This window comes from Hirundo rustica, chromosome 3 (assembly GCF_015227805.2).
Source record: "Hirundo rustica isolate bHirRus1 chromosome 3, bHirRus1.pri.v3, whole genome shotgun sequence".
Classification (NCBI taxonomy): domain Eukaryota; kingdom Metazoa; phylum Chordata; class Aves; order Passeriformes; family Hirundinidae; genus Hirundo; species Hirundo rustica.
The window spans coordinates 110,911,249-110,931,265 of record NC_053452.1 but is presented as its reverse complement, the minus strand read 5'-3'; the positions used below and the strand labels follow the sequence as shown (position 1 = coordinate 110,931,265).

The window sequence follows — 20,017 nt, the reverse complement described above, 5'->3', positions numbered from 1 at the left end:
TGGGTGGATGAGAATGGGATCCAGTGACTGTCCCTAACAGGAGATTCTAAAGAGAAGACACAGGTTTTCACTGGCATATTTGTGGGCCCTCTTGTTTTGTGAACACCCACTGTGTGCCTCTTCTAATTGCTTTCCCTATGCACTCAAGTCCAATGCACAGAAGAAATAGGAAGAAAACTGCCAGGAAGTGAAAGGAATTGGATTTGCCTGGTTTTATTACTTCATTTAAAGGAAATGTTAAAAAACAAACAGCAGAGAATAAAAAGTGATCTCTAAAGCTGATCCACAGGAATCATATAAGCTCTTAAAATCTGAAGTTCCAATAATGACACAGAAAAGGGTACTTTTTTCTTTTTAAATTTTGTTTTATGTTGGCAAACATCTCTTTAATTTTAGCTGTCTCTGCTCATCCTGTTTTCTCCAGGGACCAGCAGCCAAAGTACTGAAACACTGCAAATGTTCTATCAAAGGCAGGAAGAAAAGAAGTAACTGAGAATCAGACAGAGCAAAGTGTGATGTGGAAAGATTTTGAGGCTAGAATGGTTTTGAGGTTAATTTACAGGTAACTGCATTAGCTAAGCCCAGCCTTTGAATACAAGATGCTGCTGTGCTCTTATCCAAGTCTTAGCAGGGACTTCTATTCTCACAATGCTCAATAAGATATAACAAAGCACTGTACAAAGCAGATAGAGTTGAGGACACTTAACACTTGTAGTTGAAAATTCCTCTTTTCTAGGAGATAATTAATCAGTTTTCCCTCTTTTTTATTATTCTCGAATTTGGCATTGTGAGGCAATTTCTCTACCAAGAAGCATCCCTCCCTTCTCTCCAGCACACACTGGTTTTTAATGAGTTTGGCCATTTGCTAGCTGGAGAGAGCCAAAAAAATGTCTACTTACAGACGTTTTCCTTTTTTCTTTTTTTTTTCTTTTTTTTAATGGTGCTGGACGAGGATCTGGGAAGGCGAAGTGGGAATGAGGCATTTAAGCAGGCCTGTGTTTATGTAAAAAAATATAACTAAAGCTGGGGCTCTGCTGACTCCCACCCAGAGTACTTTTGAATTCAGTACGTTCAGAGAGATTTTTGACACCCATGTTTATCAGCAGGTAGCTTTTACGTTTGTAACTTCTGTCTCAAGGTCACCTTGTAATGTGTTCCCTTCATTGTAAAACCTTCTGTTCTTTGTAGCCCATAGAGATGAAGGTGTCGTCGTGTGTGATCCTCTAACAGGTCTTCTTTAATTCTTATCCTAGTATAAAAAAGTAAAGTCCGTGGCATCATGTGGAATTGTTCAAAAACATGTGGGTGTGGTGTCTGGGGACATGGTTTAGTGATGGACTTGGCAGAGTTGGGTTAATTGTTGGACTTGATGTTCTTTCCAACCTAAATCATTCTGTGGTTGTCCACTTTGGGTTTCCCATTGCCTCTCATCACTGCAGAGCTCTTACACTGGAAGTTCACCACAAGACACTACGAGGGTTGGATTTCTGTATTTTCTCATACTCTGCGAGAGAGGGTGTCTTGCAGCTTGTCTCAGCACAGGGCACATTGCAGTGATATACAAGTGTTATGCAACAGAGGGAGACAACCAGGAAATTTAACATCCCAAACCCTTCACCTAGAGATCTCAGGGGATGCCACTGAACAAGGTCTGCATGCCTGAAAAATTATCTCAATGCAACCTCTGTGCTGTGGAGGACTGGGAGGACACAGAGTTCAGCAGATGCTGAGGTCTTGGTTCAGACCATAATCACTGATCACCAGTGAGGTTCTGGCAGGGCCCAGGACCCTGCTGTGCAAGGTGCTGTGCAAACACATAGCTGGAGAAGCTGCCCATGCTCCATAAATCTTCCCATTCTGGTGCTGGGCTTTCTTTATTCTCTGTATTTCTCAGTGTGAACTGGTGATGCTGCCAAAGGAGAGCTCCCTTTCCTCTCTGTCCTAAACTTGCATCTCCTCCCTGCCAAGCTGTGCAGCAGCTGCTCGTGTGATGCATGGTGAAATGGATTGGAGAAATAATCCAGGTTTATGCAAAATGAACAGAAGGGGGGAAAAAAAAAATAAAAATTAATCCCCTCCTTGCTGCCATCTGGCAGAAGGTTTCTTTAATTTTCTCTGCTCAGACCCCCCAGTCCGTTGGTGATGTCAACTGCGCCACACCTGAATGGCTCCATCCTAAAGGTGGCTGTATTTCACAGCTGAGTATTTGTCCTTACTTGTGGAACACAATCCCAATTTTCTTCAAGGAGAGTTTCCGATTTGGATGCGCCTCTTCAGCCAGAACAAAGCTCCAAACATGAGAAGCCACAGTTGAGGCTCTGAGGTCTTGAGTCAGGCTGCCTAACCAAGGTGTTAGGTTGGAAATATCAGGACTACTTCACTGCCTGCTGCAGAAAAAGAGGAAAACAGGGCACCTCTGGAGGGCAATTTTTATCTTAAATGGACTGAATCTCATTGTTAGGGATTTCAGTCCTCCTAAAGCCTACAATGCCCCAAAGCCTAGTTTATGTAGCTTCATAAAATGCTTAAAGTTAGGTTATATGGGTTCCTAGATGTATACGGTAATGTAGTGCTCTTGTTAAGAATGAGCTCAGATACAAAGCAAGATGAATATTTAATTACTGTGTATAAACTCTTCTGGAAAAATGCAGAAATGCTCTGTAAATAATATTAGTAATAACAACCATCTTTTCAACTTATTTCAGATGTTTCCTTGCAGTACATCAAAGCTTTTCTTCTCAAATATATATTCTACAATTACTGTAATGCAATAGGTGTTAAAAAACTAAAAAGGTTTCTCAAAATCACCTGCTGTGCAAAGTGATTTTTCAATTTTATATTAGTGTAGTCTATTTGGAAGGTTTTGGTTCTGGCAGAACAGGAAGGATTGGACTTTTAATTCTAAAACAAAAATGTTGCAGGTGGTGGGGACCTTGTGGTATCTAGCCCCCTTTAGATTTCAAACAAATATTTAGGGAAAGATTCTGATAGAGTAAGCCAAAGAGTAATCAGATGTTAAAGCATTTCCAGATGATGGAATTTCAGCATTTGTCTTCTGAACACTCTGCAAAATCTCTGTCTCCCTGATGCAATAAACTGCCAATATCTGGCAATCTATTTTGGACGAAGATGGCATTTAATTCCAGTTCCTTCAGTGGGAGCTAATTCCTTATTCAGATTAATGTGTTTTAGTTCTTTTGCAACTGTCTAATAATAATTTCCAAAGAGTATTTCAAAGCCCTGTCAGAGATCTGGAGTGAGAAAAAGTTGCAATGGACTTGAGAAGGACCCTGGATTTTTCCCATGAAATGGTTCTGGGAGATTTTTTCTCTTGTCAAGGCAAACACAGATTATTCCCTAGGATTTTTGGAAAAGTTTCACCTGACATGAGCCTTTTCTGTAAAGACCTCTAGATTTAGTATATCTTCATGCTTACAGAAATTTCATGGAACTTTATTTTTTGGTGATTTGAAATAAGAAGTATTGTGGCATTCATCTCACCTAATTTTAAGGTTTAACATCTGAAAGGTTAATGCATAGTATGAATATTGTTTCTCTGGTCCATGACGTCTCTGAATGGTGAGTTTCTCCTGTCTTAATGTAGATGTTTAGAAAAACTGAAACTAATTACTCCTGGACATTCACCCTTCTATCCTCTGCTTGCACACTGGGCCCACTTTAGATGAGATGCTGAATAGAAAAGGGCCCATATTAGAGGAAACAGATGTGTTGCTATCGTGACTCTCTGCATAAGCACCCACAATTTTCTCCACCACAGACCCCCACTGGAAGGATCACAGCCTGACTCTGAAGACCAGACCAGGTCCGATACACTGCCCCTCCATGGCAAGGGCCCTGATGTTGTGGACAAAAAGAGAAGAAATGGCCTGACTCCATAATTCTCACAAACATCACCAGCCATTTCCTAGACAATCAGTCTGCAATCATTCTCAAGTTGGACAGGAAATTTTAGGATATAATCCAATTGAATATTTCATAACTATCCTTTTCAATTAAGTTTTAAGACTGTCTTCTCCCATATTTTTTTCCCTGGCACAACCAACATACAATTAAGAAATAACAAAATTCAACAGGGACAAAATGGAGCCAATTTGTGACATCAGGGGTATGAGGATATTCAAATTTGAAATGCTGGGGAACAACCAAACAATGCACAACATGGCAGAAGAACTTCTAAAAATCACCCAAATCCAAATCAAATTCCTTTTAAAAATCATCCAAATCACCCATCAAAAATCCACAGTCAGAACAAAACTCCAGAAGAGGTCTTGTTTCATTCTAGAAAGATAACAAAAGAAAAAAAAAAACAACCAACATTTCATCAAGGCTACCCTGACAATTTAACATATCCTCTGCAGTCTCCAAAGCACTGTTCAAGCTCTACACAGGGAACTCTACGTGTCCTGCAGAGCTAGATCTGCAAGAAGGTGAAGGAAGAAGACCATCAAGTACTGAAAAGTCCGTACTTGCAAAGCAGTGTCAGAGTCAAAGTAAACGCCATTTCTCTGGGGCTGCAAAACTCCAACTTCAACATCAACTTTTTCTTTGACCTTGGTCATGTCATTTAAGTGCTGCACCCACACTTTGCACCTTCACTTTGAGATTGGTAGAATTCAGCTAACAGGAAACCGTTCCAAGGGAGGACCCTACACTGCCCTTTGGGCGCCAGAATACAAACAAAGCTCTTCAGAAAATGGTATTATTTTCTGCTCAGCTTTTTAACTGCTCTGGATCTTTCTGTGCAAATTCCATGACTCAGCTGCTGCTGACATGTCCTCCTTGCTTAATATTATCTGTGAATTTCACTCCTGTACAATTCAATTCTGTTTCCTGATAATTAATAGAGATGTTAGATGAGACCAGACCTAACACAAATTCTCCAGATACCCTGCAAGATACCTTCCATAAACTCGTTACATTATCATTTATCATGATTCCTCGTTTACAATCTTTCAGCCAGTTTCCAACCTACATGACTGATTTCCTATCCAAACCAATCTGAATTAATTTCTCTATCAGGGTTCCCTCATAATCCTGCACAGACCAGGGAATGGGTTAGAATGACCTTATAAACCTTTTATGCGTTTGACCTCTTGATGTTACATGGAAAAGGCTCATAAAACTCCAACAGCTCTTTGAATTTCTCCAGCAGCACCACAGCCCTCCTTTATTATGGGAAAAAATTAATGTAAAGGAGAAGTCACAGCAGAGTATGAATTCTTGAATGCATAACCCTGCACCAAAACCACCATCCCACACACCCCAAACTGCTCCTTTTACCAAACAACATCTGTAATGTTGTCCTTTGTGTCCACTGTATCCTCAGTGAAGAGGCTGTGGGAAAAGCCAGTTCAAATGCTTTCAGCTTGAACCTGAATTTTTTGAACTTCATCCTGGACTATTCCTATCCTGGTTATCTTTCTTTTTTTAGCCACTCTAAAAATGAAAATACATCCCATTCTGCCTTATTTTTCTTTGTTATTTTTACTATTTTAAAATTTATTTGAGTTTTCCACAAAGAAAGTATCAGAATAGTTCCTAAAGGAGCTTTGTTCAGATCTGTTAAGTAGTGACAAATGATCTGATTTAACTTGCCTTTTGAGGTGAATGTTGTTATGAAAAGACCACGAATCTAATGAAATTACAGCATTGGTCATTTATATAAGACAAAATTCCTTTCAAGGATGTCCTCTTTCTCCCACTTCCAAAATCTGATACTTGAGGGAAGAAGATGAGAAAAATTGTAAGGATACAAGATTCATTCTTTTAGGAGTTAAAAAAAACAAAACACCCTCTTGTTTTAAATTGAATTCCCAAAGCCAAAAATGAAATGCTTTATGATAGCAGGGGACCTCTTAAGCTTGTCAAGCTTGTGAAAATTATTTTCGGGTATATACCTAAAGCCTAATGCTTGTGCTAATCTTGAAGCCTGGGGAAAGAAAAGAGTGGAGAGACATTTGTAAATCTTCAGAAATGTTCATATTTCTCTGCTGGTGTCCCAAATTTCTATGCCATTTGCAATGACAAATCTGTTGTGCACCAACTGGTTGACCAATGTTTTCTACATCCAGTTGAGAAATCAGTTATGGACAGGAAAATTAAGGTTAATTAACAAAGAACCACCACTGTTAGAATATTTATTACCACATATTCCAGCCACTCTTGAAGAAAAGTGGGTTTGTCATCTGGATGAAAAGTCTACATGGTGAAATCTCTTCTGGGGATGTTTTGTGCTTATCTGTGAGTAAAATTTCACTCAAGTCAAGAACATGAACAAAATGAACGGCGAATTTTAGGGGGAAAATGCACATGAATATTTCCATGTTGCATTAACTCAGCACTGAATTTGTTAATGTATTTGTTTAATGTATTAAAATCTGAACTAAGAAATCATTCTGCAAAATTATTAGGAAAAAGGTGATTTATATTTAAGTCACAGATTCTGTCAAAGAGATGGAATTGCATAATGAAATACTGCTATCAACATCTTTCTTCTTAATGAGCGGCACAATTTTTTTACAAACTTAACTGGCTTGTAAAACTGGAAGCCAGAATCATTTGTTCCATCTACACAGTGCCTTGGTCTTCAGTGTAAAGCTGCATTAATGAGAGCCAGAGCACCCTCCTGGTGGGTAAATTTGTGTGCAAGGGCACTGGGCTGTGTCCTCAGTCAACTAGGTGAGTTTATTTTGCTGTGATTTTCCTTCCCTAAAGTTTGAACTTGGGAAAATATTTCCTCTTAAAGTGACTTTGGGTTTTTTCCCTCCTTTATTTTTTAATCTAAAGTGTAATGTGAGTGAAAAAAATGTTTTTGGAATAATTTTGGAAGACTACCTAAAATGAACCATTTTAACGCAAAAAAATTGGAACATTTTGTTAGGGGCATGTCAAAATGAAGCTATGGGAACCTGACCTTTTCCTTTCATCCTCTAAAATGAAATTAGGGGCAGGGTGGTTTTGTTTTCAAGAGTACTGTAACTTCAGATAGAAAAAGATGCAGCTGAAGATTTTTGGGCCACCTAGGTCATGAATGATCTGGTTTAGGTAATTCAGCATTTAGAACAGAAGCAGCACAACTCTTCATGGCCATTGCTGAATCGTAGCACCCTTTAGGGAGATGCTGACATGTGTGCAAAAATGCACCATGGATGTGGTAAGAATAACACCTGTCCATCAGGCTGACAACGCTCCTGTAACACTGGTGGAAACAACTACACAGTGTGTAAGACAAGGGAGACCCTGTCTTACACGAGGGCAGCTTTTCTGTCTTGTTTCAGTGGCAGACTGGGGCACGAGGGTTATGTGTCCCAGAAATGGCCCTGTAGGTAGTGTTTATCCTTACGTATTGTGAGAGGATACATGTCAGGTGTTTGGGCTTCCCTGTGAAGTATTTAATGGGGCCTCCCAGGTCTCCCACCATTAGCACAAGGAAATAACTGTGGCAGACTGGAGATGGATCTTTAGTCCCCTTTGCATACCCTTGCTTACACAGCTCTAGGAGTCTCAGTGGTGTGTGTTGCCTTCAAAAGTGTGGGACAGGAAGGAAGGACTGCCCTTTACCTTCTCAGATGCCCTCAGCACAGGCAAGCAGGCTTTAGGTCTTGTAATTCTTTTAAAGAAGCGTTGTTCTGCAAGGCATCAAAATATTTGCCATCATGCATACTCAGGAAATGTTACACACATGTAGTGCCAACTAATTTTTTAGATATAGACCATTATCAGACCAAAACATTCTGAAAATTAGCCAGCTAGTGACATGCCAGTCTCACAACCCATCATCACCAGCAGTTCCCTGGCTGTGACGCCAGTTTGCTGGCAAGAGTGGCCTGGAGGAGTGAGTGTTTGGTGGCAAAACATAAAACTGGGAAGAAAAGCTGATCTGGACAATTCACAGCTGTGAAGGCTGTCTGGTGTCTTGCAGAGCTGCTGTTGGGCATCCAGGCATGCTGTTGGGTAGGATTTACCTACCAATGTATGAGTGGCACTAAGGAAAACAAACAAACAAACAAACAAAACCCAAACAAACAAAACAAACCAAAACCAAAACAAAACAAAAAACCAACCAAACAAAAAAACAACAACAAAAAAAACCAACCCAAAACCCAGAAAAAATTCATACCAGACCCGCCACCAAAAAAATAATTGGCAGTTTGCCATTGGGCTGATTCCACAGTAAATCTTTTTAGATGGAAATCTTCCTGCTGCAACCAGTTCACCCTTGCTAGTGTCATCAAACATCTCCAGCACTTCACCTTAAGCTCCTGCTCTCAAGTGTCCTGAGCAGTGAAAAAGTGAAGCCAATTCACACCCGGTGAGTCCAGGGCTAGGGCAATGAAATGTGCCACTGCATGTGATCATCTCTGCAATGCTCAGGAGCTCAGTTGCTACTCTCTTTGTAGGGTGCTTCACTGCCTCATTTCCAAGTACTTCCTTCACTGCCTATTCCCCACATGAGCACCTTGCCCCTTGGTAGGTAGGTAGGAGAACAGAGAACAGGACAAATCCAGTGAGAAAAAGAGATATGAAAGACTTCATATCTTGTTCTTTCGGTCTCTTGTTGTCTTGCCCTCTCCTTTCCATCACATACAGTATCTCATTTCCTACATTGTTGAAGGCTTTAATTTGTACTTAAAGCTGTTTACAGTTCAACTCCCAACCATGTCTCCTTGTTTGCAGTATGAAGGGGCAGTGGATGTGGGGCCTGCATAAATGAAATCTTTCAATACAAATGCAAGATCATAGTTTCCTCAGCTCAATTCACTTCTCTTGGAAAACCAGTCAGTGGGTTTTTTACTCTGACTTCGGTAGCAACCACTGCATAGAAGTCTCTTGTCTCAGTGTCTGAAGAAGTTTGATATGGGTTTTGCTCTTAGATTACTGTCTTCCAAACACCTACCCCAGCCTTATCTACATCATTTACCAAATAATATATGCATGTAAATGCATAGCCACATATGCACGAAGGATGCTAAATAACTTAAGGACTTCTTTTTGGCTGTATTTATCAATCTAATTTTGTCCTTATAAGGTTCCTCTCACTTCTACCATAGAATAGATATAAGGATCTCCTCATCCTCCTCCTCTCCTCTCCTCCTAAGAGAGAGCCAGCGCGAGGAAGGAAGGCGAGAGAACGAAGTAGAGAGAAAGACGAGCAGAGAAGAGAAGAGAAGAGAAGAGCAGGAAGAGAAGAGACAGGCAGCAAGAAGAGAAGGAAGAGAAGAAGAGAAGTAGAAGAGCCGAGGAGAAGAGCCTCTCAGAATCTCCGAGAAGCTCGAGGCTACACCCTCTCTCACAATCCGTCTCCTATCCTTCCTCCTCTCCCTCTCCTCTCTCCTCTCCTCTCCTCTCCTCTCCTCTCAATATTTTATCTCTTCTTCACTAATGCTAATCAGTTTTATTCTCCTGCCTTTCTAGGTGGTGTCTGAATTTGTTTTAATTCTTGTTACAGACACCAAGAATACCCATCTCTCATAAATCTGAAGACAGAAGTTTGGAACCCTCCAAGAGCTCACACAATCAGTACAGTGAGGGGCTACAAAGACCTTTTGGGAAAATATAGGGATGACTGTTATAAGAAGATACCATGTCAGTGTAGAAATATTGGCAAGAATTAACCAAATATTTAGTAAAGGAACCAAATGTTTTTTATGTCCACAGAGGACTTTTTTGGGAAAATGGAAAAGTTCTGCTGGGCTTTCTCCCTTGGCAAGCAGATGACATCCATCCCTGATCCACGGGGATGAGCCATTATTACTAGTAGAAGAGGTTTGTAATTGCATCTTGCTCTTCTCTCCTAAACAACCTTCCAATTGTTTCTTTATTATTATTCACATCAAGGCCTGGCACTGCACAAAAGGCCATGTCCCCCTGCAAGTGCTGACAAAACTAAAAAGTGGAATAGCTGGGAGGGAAAGGCACAAAGCAGACAACCAAGGTCATCCAAAAGGTCGATGGAGAATATTTTCTTTGCAGTCTTCTATATGGCCAGAGCTCTCAGCTGCTGGATGGGAAGGAATGAGCCCCATACCCAAGGAACTTGCTCTCTACACCCCTGATCAGCTGAAGGTGGAATGTCCTTCAGAGACTGACAAGGAATGTTACATTCTGAACCGAAGAATGGCAATTCAGAAAGAACACTCAAACACTTGTTCTTGCTTTGCTAGGTCTCTGCTGCCTTTCTGCTGTTTGTTTACATTGGAATAGCTTATCCTGGTACATGTTAACCCAGTTTCATGTTCTCGGTGCAGTCAAGGCTCATAGCCTGGCCTTGCTTTTACAGAAGAGAGTTATCTTAATGCTTGGTCTATCAGAGCCAAGGAAGAGACCTTCCCTAATGAACTAAGCAAAGGACAGAGTGGAGAATTCTCCTAAAAATGCAAGAAAACACTTAATTTCTTGCCCAAACAGAGCAGATGAGCTGCCTGATCATATCCCCAAAGGCTGATATCTACAGAGATATCTCCCAGCAAAGGCACGGCTCCACTGGCCCCTCCAGGTGAGGAAGGTCAGGAGCCCTCCCCAGCGTTACCAGACGGTATGGAAACACCATTGGAAGAGTAAAAGTGTCTTTTTTTCCCCCCAAATTAGTTTCCCAATCTGTGAGCCAGAAGATGCTCCTAGGCTTCAAACATTTTCCACTTGCTTTTATGCTTCTGAGCAGCTATTCTGAGCTCAGCCTGCCCCATCCTGTCTTCATCTGCGAGGCTGAGATGAAAACTATTTGCAGCCTCCAGCCTCCCTTTTCTGATCTTCTCCCTGTATGTTTTATCATTTTGCTTTGACTTGGTAGCTTTTTCCAGCCACAGAGCATTTCACAAAATCCTGAGCCACGTGCTTGGATTGGGACAGGTGGTATCACAAATGGGTGCAGAGCCATCTTGCCTCTAAGGAAGCATCTGCTCATTGAAGTTAGGGCAATCTTACACTCTAACTGATTTTGCTGAAGGGATAATCAGAATGTGAATGTTATTGGTGCATAGATGCCTACTCTGATCTAGGTGGGCTCTGGTTTCATATCTTCTCTGTCGCATAGATGTGTCCCCCTCAGGGACATCTAAGGAGGGATTAATCTTAGAGCAGTCAGAAAGACTCCACAAATGCAAATAGAGCAAGACTCATTTAAAGTACAGCTGTTAATGTGAGAAAAATTGAGAATCTGGCCAGTAGCAAAACTGCAATTAGAGGTTTCAAGATATTAAGTGGATGCAAGGAACACTTCAGCTTAAGCAAGATCAGATTCAATATCCAGCTGATGTGTTTATCACAAATGTGGTAATAGAGATTTCTGTTTTATTGGCTGTTATTTTGCCTAGTGTTCATAAATGACTGATACTTAATTAATTGAAGGCAGTATTACAGGAACCAATCTGCTGACAAAGGTTTCTTTAAACCAGCAGTTGTCATATTTATTTTGATCTCAGACAAGCAAGTTCTCAGTTATTATCTTTTCTCAGACAAACTAGCAAATAAACATGAAAAGAAACAAAGAAGCAGTAAAGATGAAATACCTGAAAAAAATGTTTTTATGCTTTTTCCCCCTTCCATATAAAGACTGTGTTCAGAAATAACTTTCTTTTTTTTTTCTCTCTCTCTGTGTGTGTGTGTGTGTTTTTTTTTTTTTTTCCTGGAATAAGACAGCAAATTTTCTATGGTTATAGGTGAATCAGAGTCAAAAAGCAATCTCTTCCCTCATATTTCACAGTACACAAGAAGTAATCCTCATGTAATCAATAATTCTGTTTATACCAAAAAATAAACTGTGCCTCAGACCACATTCTGGCCCTGGAGGCAAGGGCACAATGTGCTCACTTCTAAGAACGCCACACACCATTATCCGCAGGATGGAGCGGATTTACCAACCCGGAGCGGACTCTTTCCCATGCTGTATCCCAAGTCATGCCCAGTCACTGTTCTGGAAGTCTCAACTCACAAAAACAATGCTGATATTAGCCAAAACTTGAGATTCAACAATTTGATGACTGACAGTGAGAGCTCAGTGTAGATTTGCCCAATTTGTTCAAGTTAGAACACAGTCCAGACCCCAAGCACAGCAGCATCGTTTTTATGCCCTGAACTGAGGAAAGCATGAACAATGTTTCTCCAAGAAGTATCTCAAAATTTTTCATCAAGACGTCATAAATCCAGCTTTGTTTTCCTGCTCTGCCACTGTCTGTTTGCATGACCTTGGGCAAGTCACTCTCTGGCTGGGCTGCAGACTGCAGTGAACAGGCTACTGTGTCCCCTGAGCAACGGGAGCTGGCATTTTCCTTCAGCCTGGTTCATCGGCACCTGCCTACAATGACCCCTGAGTAACCAGAGTGAATTTTAAACCCCTCTCAGGCATTTGAAACCACCCTGCAGTCTGTGCTCTGAATGTGAGTGCTGTGTCTTTGCTCCTTCTCTGGTGAGTGGAGAGACCAAGTTCCCGACTTACGGAGGGGTAGTGAAAGTAGAAGTATTTAGGGATATAAGTTCTTCCAACACTACAGCAAGTAATGGTTAAACAATTATCCTTCACATCCAGATTTCCTCAGGAAAAGCCAAGCACTTTCATCAGATTTTGCAGCCCAATAAGAGCTGCTTCAAAACTGGAGCAGTTTGCTGAAACCTGCTTGAGTGGTTCCCACAAAGTTCCTGCGGGAAACCTGCCAAGAACTCACCCCCTGCCAGCCTTCAGCCAGCCTCACCTGAGAGGCTTGAACTGATTTGGCCTCCAAGAAGACATGAGAAGAGAGACAAAGTAACAGCTTCTCACAAGACTTGAGGGAAATAAAAAACTAAAAGATTTTTTTGCAGGTCCCAGATGGGGCAGGAGTGGAACAGCTCAACGCTGTCATTGTGGTTCCCAGACCAGCATGGTTTGACACTTGACCCATGTCAGCTGTAAACTAAACACATATGGGGCACCTTTATGGTTTGTAAATCCTCCTATTGTTTTTAGAAGAATTTTGTTCAATTTGAGACCATTATTAAAAGAACAAAACAAAGCAAAACCTACCAGTATTAACCAAACAACATGGCCTTGGGAAAGTGAGGCAACCTGAAGAGAAATCCCAGTGGGTCCTAATGGCACAGGAAAGTTTAGCTGAGAAGAATCCCTAGGGCATGGATCAGTGAATGTTATGAACACTGTTCCACACTGAATAAGAGTAGGCAGATTTGGCCCTCTTGTTTGCAGTCTCATGCAGCTTAGCCACAACTTTTCCTTAATGTCACAACTCAAGTATGAAGAAATACAAAACCTCACAGATACAGCCACAGGAGTTGTTTCCCTTTGCTGAATATCCAGAAACTTATCTACCCGAGTGGGTGCAGCAACCAAGATGTTTCTGGTTAAACACAATGAGACACCTCAAAACAAGAAATACAGGCCTGAGTTTCCACAGCCTTTGCTCAGAGGTGCAAAGAGAAGGAGGTCAGTAAACAGCCTGAGAGCTCGGATTAAACCAAGATTTTGCCCATGGTTTGAAGATCATGACATGTTGCTCACAACTTCCTAACCCTTGGTAGATGGGACAACAGAGATGACAGATATAAACTAGTGAATTAATTTATACAAATCAGTAATTTAATCCCAGCAGCTGGAGCCAAGGAGACCAGCAAAGGTGAGTCTCTGCAGACACACCATTGCTGAAGACCAGCCCAGGTTCAGGGCTGACCACAGCTTCATAATAGAGTCCTTACCATATAAGAAGAAGGAAAATTGTGGTAAAGTGTGTTTCTCTTTCTCAGTAAAAGCAGGAACTCTCCCTACCCACAGAAATGGGTTGTAATTGTTGGCTTTTCTCTGAAGTGCAGTCACAGGCTTTGGCGGCTTTACTTGCTTTCACTGGGAAGAGGGCACAAAGCTCCCTGCTCTGCTCAGCTTTAAGCTAAGTTACTTAAGGCATTTATTCCCTCACCCAGAAGTTGAAACACAACTCCTTGGGGGATTGAAAGTGCTGAGATAGTTTGGCAGTGCTCAGAGTTAGACTTCTATGTTTTGGGAAAACCTTTCCCTCTGTGTGAATTAACTGGTAATCCAATAAGTAGCTAATCCAGACCACATTATCTTTTCTTTTACTTTAGTCTTTAAAAAAAAGGAGGAGCTGCAGGTAATCTTCTAATGGAAAAAAATACATTGCAAGTGACCACATCCTAGTTTTGATAAGATCGATTAGGGTTTGTCTAGAGAAAAAAATTAATCTGGATTGAGAGAGTAGGATCACTATTTCTGTATAAAGCTGGTTTATAACACTATTAATCTAGATTATCAGTGTTCTCTACTGAACAACCTTAATTTTAATTCTAAAAATAAGCAAAATGTAAAGGATACGCTTTAATTCTGCAATAACGAGATTGTCTTTGCAGCATACTAGAAGATAAAAATTGTTCAGAGATATTTAATCCAGAATAACTTGTTTTTCTGAGCACTCTTTGCACTCAGGACTTTCCAGCAGTAGCAAGGACACCTTTTCATTTCCACACACTCAACTCAGGCAGCCACAACTCTGTACCAAGCAATTACTGTAACATCTACAGCCATGGGACCAAATCCAAGCTGTTCCACCTGGCACTTTTACTGAAGAGAAAAGACTATCAAATAAAATCAATCTATGTCTCTGTTCAGATTTTGCAACAGGGACTGACTTTATGGGATCTTTTTCTGGTAAATGTAGAGTAAGAAATAAATTATAACTTCAGGATCTTAATGTTGTTACTTGCAAGAGCAATCCTTACTCCTGAGGAACTCTTTGAAAAAGGGGGAGAGGAACTCCAGGGATCTCTGGTCTACAAGAAGGAGCATATCCTCTACCTTATGGCCTGAGCCATGAGTAAATAGTATCCTAAGGAGTTTGTTACACTCTGTTAAATAAATTCTGCCTCTGGTATAATGCCCAGGGGAGCATGCAGAGGTACTGTAATTCACAAAAAATTCTTTCATGTGCTACCTGCAAACTTTGTACCTTATTTACTCACAGCAGGTAAGTCCTGGTGAGCGGAATTGCTCCAGATGGGAGGGAAAGCAGATGGGTGCTTGTGTGCCAGGGAAATAGTCCTGAGATAATTTGTGCCAAATTGTTTATTCTTTTAATTGGGAGGATTGAAACTTCTTTCATCTTTTACCTTGTTTCAACTTTGATGGAAGCCTCCAGCTGGTGGGATCCATCCCAAAACTCCAGCATCAGCAACAGAGTTAATAATTTTTACACTGAGAGAAAAAAAAAAAAAAAAGAAAAAAAAAAAAATCCACTTCCCTTCACCTCCTTTGCATGCAGCCAAAGAAGGCAGGACACGGCAGGACACCTGAAATTTCTTCTGGCCCAAACCTCCTGCTGGTCCCACAGCACTGGCAGGGGCAGGGCAACACAGGACTTCACTGTGCCTTTGAGGAAAGATTTTCTGGCCACATTAAAGACAAATTATCCCATCACAGCAGTGAGGCTGGAAAAGGTGATAGTGCAAACCAGCTCTCAACCCCCCACCGACCTCCTGTCCCTTTCCCCCCATGTACTGAACCTTCAAGGCATTGCAAGGTCTCCAGGTGCTCAGGCTCTTCACCGCTCCCTTCTCCTGCTCCGGCAGTTTCCAGTCCCCCACCCTCCCTCCTTGCCCAGAACGAAAGCAAGGCACCGGATTCAGCTGCTTCACGAGGAAAGCCCCGATCACACACATTTCGATACAGAGAGAGAGAGATATGATTATATTTCTCTTTGCTGTTTAGGACAAGAAATGAAGTGCTGCCTCTTTAATTGGCAAAAGCATGCAGTAAGAGCATACCTTTAATTTAGTGTTGGGATAGCTCACTTGCACCCTGGCTGTTGTCTTATTGGAGAGGGCAGCCTGCCTCAGATCCTCTAGCACTGAAATAATATCATCCAGCACGCATTTCTTATCCTGATTTCTCAACACACACAGATGGGAAAAAGTATAATTATAGCCTTTGTAGTTCACCTTCATTTCCAGCACGGCTCGGTGGATCTGCAGGATCACATCAGCCTGATGCAAAATATTGCCTCCGGGTTTGGAGAGGAGAATCACCCTGCCATACCTCCCCGGGGTGTGCAAGTCCGAATACAGCTGGCTTTTGGATTGATCGAGGGAGAAAAGGCTGCTGGCTAAGCTCCTCTCGATCTTGGCCAGGCTGTGGCTGGGGGCTACCAGGCTCTCCAGGTCAGTGTCAGGCTGGAAGCGGTTGAGCAAGCTGAAGCCGAAGATGATGGTCAGGACTGCGGGCACAGTGAGGAAAAACACCGGATGCCTGCTCACGAATAAGCCCAGCTTGTAGAAAAACGACTGGAGCCCTCTGTGTATCACCTGCCGCAGCATCCTCCACCAGATCCAGCCTGCAGATGCTCCTGGCCGTCTTAGAAAGCACATGTGACATGTGTAGCTCCTTACCCCTTCCTGCCAGTTTCCCTTTCTCTCTCCCTCTCTCTCTACTACTCCTTTAAAAGACTGCAGCAAGTTGCAGCAAGACAGCCAAATATTGATCAATGGGATGCGTGTGTGCGTGCGGGTGTGTGTGTGTGTGCCGGAGATGGAAGGGACCGGGCAGGGGAGGGGGTGTGTGGGGGGTGTTCTTGCCTTTTTTTCCCTCTTTCTCTCCTTCCCCCCCCTCCCCCCCCTCCCCGCAAGCTAGGCATCATCGCCGCCCCCCTTCCCCTCCCTCCCCTCCCCTCCCGCCCGGTGCCCCCCTTTCTCCGGCGAGGCTCGGGCGTTGCACCGGGAGCGCTGCCGGCTCCGCAGTGCCCGCTCCGCTCCTCTCCGCTCCTCTCCGCTCCGCGCAGCCCCGCGCCCGGCCCCGCTGCTCCGGGAGGTGCAGCCGCCTTCCCCCCTCCGCCCCTTCACACACACACACACACACACACACACACACGGAATTCGCCGGGGCCGGAGGATGATGCTGCATTTTAACGTCCCCCGACCCCTCCGTGCCCCTCCCTCGCTCCCCCTCCCCATCCCCGCCGGTTGCCGGAGGAGGAAGAGCTCGGCCCGGAGACTTGGCGATCCGCTTTCCCACAGCAGCAGCAGCAGCAGCCGCCGCGCTGCACTCTCGTCCCGCGGTCCCACGGCTGCAGCATCTCCTGGCCGCGCTCCACTCTCATCCCGCTGTCCCACCGCATCCCCCCGCGCTCGGCTCTGTCCCATCCTCGCTGTGGCTCTCGGAGGGCGGGGAACACGCTACACACGGTACACACTGCTCCAGGAAAAGCTCCCGGCCCAAATTTCTCTTTTCCCCCATTTGCTGCCCGGGGTTGCCCAGACGGAGCTGCCCCGTGCTCCTGTGAGGAGAAGGGTGACCCTGGGAAATGCTGGACACAAGGGGAGGAAGGGGAGAGGAGCTGCTCCTGTCTGCTGCCCCACACCCTGGCACATCTGCCTCAGCCAGCTGTTCTCTCAGCAGTGACCCAAGAGAGGTAGGACAGCTCCTGACACCCTCCAGCTGAAAAAGAGGTTTTCCAGGCAGACACCAGCACACCATTACATAAGAGGAGGACCATTCTGCAGCTCCTTCGGACCAAAGCAGAGCAGCAGAGAAATGCATTTGCAGCAGGCGAGCTGCCCACCAACTCTCCAGACAGCAAGCTCTGCTCCTCTGGGAGCCTAAGCCAGGACTGCCCGGGACAGCAGGGCCAGCCCCAGCAGAGCTGACAGTCGCTTGCAGGAAAGGCAGGAGGAAAGGCAGGCTGGCTTTGCAGGAGCTTTGTACTTAACTTGTAATTCTAAATCACAGAAGTGTAATTAAAAAGCAAAACCCGGAAAATGCAGCTCTCTGCTTGGTGTCTCCCTTTTCACCAAATTTCTGCTATGTTTTCGTGAGTTTTGTCAAGCAGAAATTCTTTATTTTGAGATGGGACCAAGGACACTGCAAAGCCAGCCTGCCTTTCCTGCAAGCGGCTGTCAGCTCTGCTGGGGCTGGCCCTGCTGTCCTGGGCAGTCCTGGCTTAGGCTCCCAGAGGAGCAGAGCTTGCTATCTGGAGAGTTGGTGGGCAGCTCACCTGCTGCAAATGCATTTCTCTGCTGCTCTGCTGCTCAGAAACAAGAGGGTGAGTGGAAACTGGGGAGCTCAAAAATGTCAGTTGGCAGCCTCTGTCTGATTCAGTACTCAACAGTGGGCTGCACTCAGCTTGAAGTATTTATCAGTGTTTTGGAGAAGAAACAGCAAATTCAGCAATCCCTTTCATGCTGACACCCCTGCTACACAGGCTTCTACTGCTACTAGCAGTTGGACCTGATGACCTCTGAGGTCTTTTCCAACTTAATCATCCTATGACTCTATGGCTCTTTGTGGATGAACATGACTGATGGAGCAGGAGACAAACTGAGGTGGCTTTGGAGGGTCTGTGTTAGGTTGCAGAGGCACTGATTCAGATTGGGAGCCTGAAGACTTTCAGAAGTCTGGAAACAACTTTATTGGTAAAGCTAGCTTAATGTTTAGGTATTTGATTGGGTGCTGCAAGAACATCCTGACTTTCAAATTCAGGTTTTTTTCATTTAGTGGCCTGGATATAGTTGATCTGCAAATGCGGATTGGAGTTCTTACAGTCAATGAGGAGAGTTCTAAGGTGGGAAGTTCTGCAGAAAAGACCCTGTCAGCCATCTATCTGCACATCTTAAGGTACTGCCTTCCTCAATAACCCCAGGAAATGCTAAGCTCCATTGGTACATATTACAGCTCTTTGTCTATTTTATGATGTACTTATGCCAATGGTTGAGTGCTCCCAGAGAATAAAGTCTAAATGCAAAGGCTTTATCGAGCCTTTGTACTTACACACAGAAGTGAGACCTTGAGTGGGAAGCCAGAGCCTGATTCCTAACTTCCATATGTGCAGGCTTGTAACAGCCCTTGACAAAGAGTTGTGACCACGTCTAATCTGTGGGTGACAGAGGTACCTGGGTACTGTGAGCCTGGAGCCTTTGGATCCTTGGCACTTATTGCTCCTGCGACTGAGGTAGTGCTGGGAGCTGGTCTGGCAGGGAGAAACCTGGAATCACTTCTCTGGGTTGATGTGGCCTTGCCCAGTGGGTCCTTCATAGAGCTGAGGAGCTCAGGAGCTTGGCCAGATCATAAAATGATGGAATGGTTTGAATTCTAAAGAACCTTAAAGAACACCCAGTTCCAACCCCTTGCCATGCACAGGGACACCTTCCTCTAGACCAGGTTTTGCTCAAAGTCCCATCCAACCTGGCCTTGAACACTTCCAGGGACGGGGATCCACAATGTCTCTGAACAATTGATCCAGTGACTCATCACCCTCACAGTAAAGAATTCGTTTCTAATATCTAATCTAAATCTACACTTTTTCAAACTTAAACCCATTCCCCATTGACCTGTTAGGTTGCAGACAGTAATTAAGATGATTCATTACAGCCAGTGACCACAGGAACAGTTCAGGAACACAGCACAAATTGACTGGACCACCGTGGGGCAGGTACGTCCCTCTAGTGCCTGAATAAGATATGGCAAAGGATGATTTTTTTTTTCTGCTGTTTCTCGAGGTCCTGGACCACTCCAGGACAACACCAGGACAACTGCTGGTGTTGGAGTCCAGGGCATTCCTTTGGTTGCCCTGGAGGGTCAGGGACCTGGGCAGGGGGGTCTGAGACCCCAGCCCAGAGCCCAGAGCTCAGAGAGACAATGGATTTGATTTCAGTCCATGGGAGAGGCTTCTTGCACTGCAGGAAGCATTGCAGGCCACAAGAGTGTGAAAAATAGTAGTTTAGTACATCACAGGGTGAAAAAACAGTGGGTTTGGGATTCTTGGCATTGAAGTGAATGGGTCAAGATGGAGAATTTGGGGCGTTGTCCCTTTCTTCTTCCTTCTTGTTCCCTCACTCCATTTCTGCAGTGACGTTGGCACAAAGTAGTTAGTGAGGATTGGGTCAGAGTAAAGATGACCTTTTTAGTAATAGTGATAGACATTGGTAAGAAATAGTAAATAAAGAATACGTAGCAATTAGTATAAAAGATAAGGACAGCCCAGAGACGGGGGGAGTCACCAGAGGTCCGAGC

At 43.7% G+C, this 20,017-nt stretch overlaps 1 protein-coding gene across 2 annotated transcripts in view; it reads right to left on the bottom strand.

The window, feature by feature from the left end:
* Window positions 1–16,543, bottom strand: part of PTCHD4 (patched domain containing 4) — an 82,803-nt gene extending 66,260 nt beyond the window's left edge. Inside the window, exon 1 of one of the 2 annotated variants that reach the window (XM_040059535.2) lies at window positions 15,955–16,543. In XM_040059535.2, the coding sequence (XP_039915469.1) occupies window positions 15,955–16,380 (426 nt within the window). In that variant the 5' untranslated portion in view covers window positions 16,381–16,543. Of the gene's footprint in view, window positions 1–15,780 lie in introns of both variants that reach the window. The other variant, XM_040059534.2, reaches the window with a different exon arrangement.
* Window positions 16,544–20,017: the final 3,474 nt, after the last annotated feature.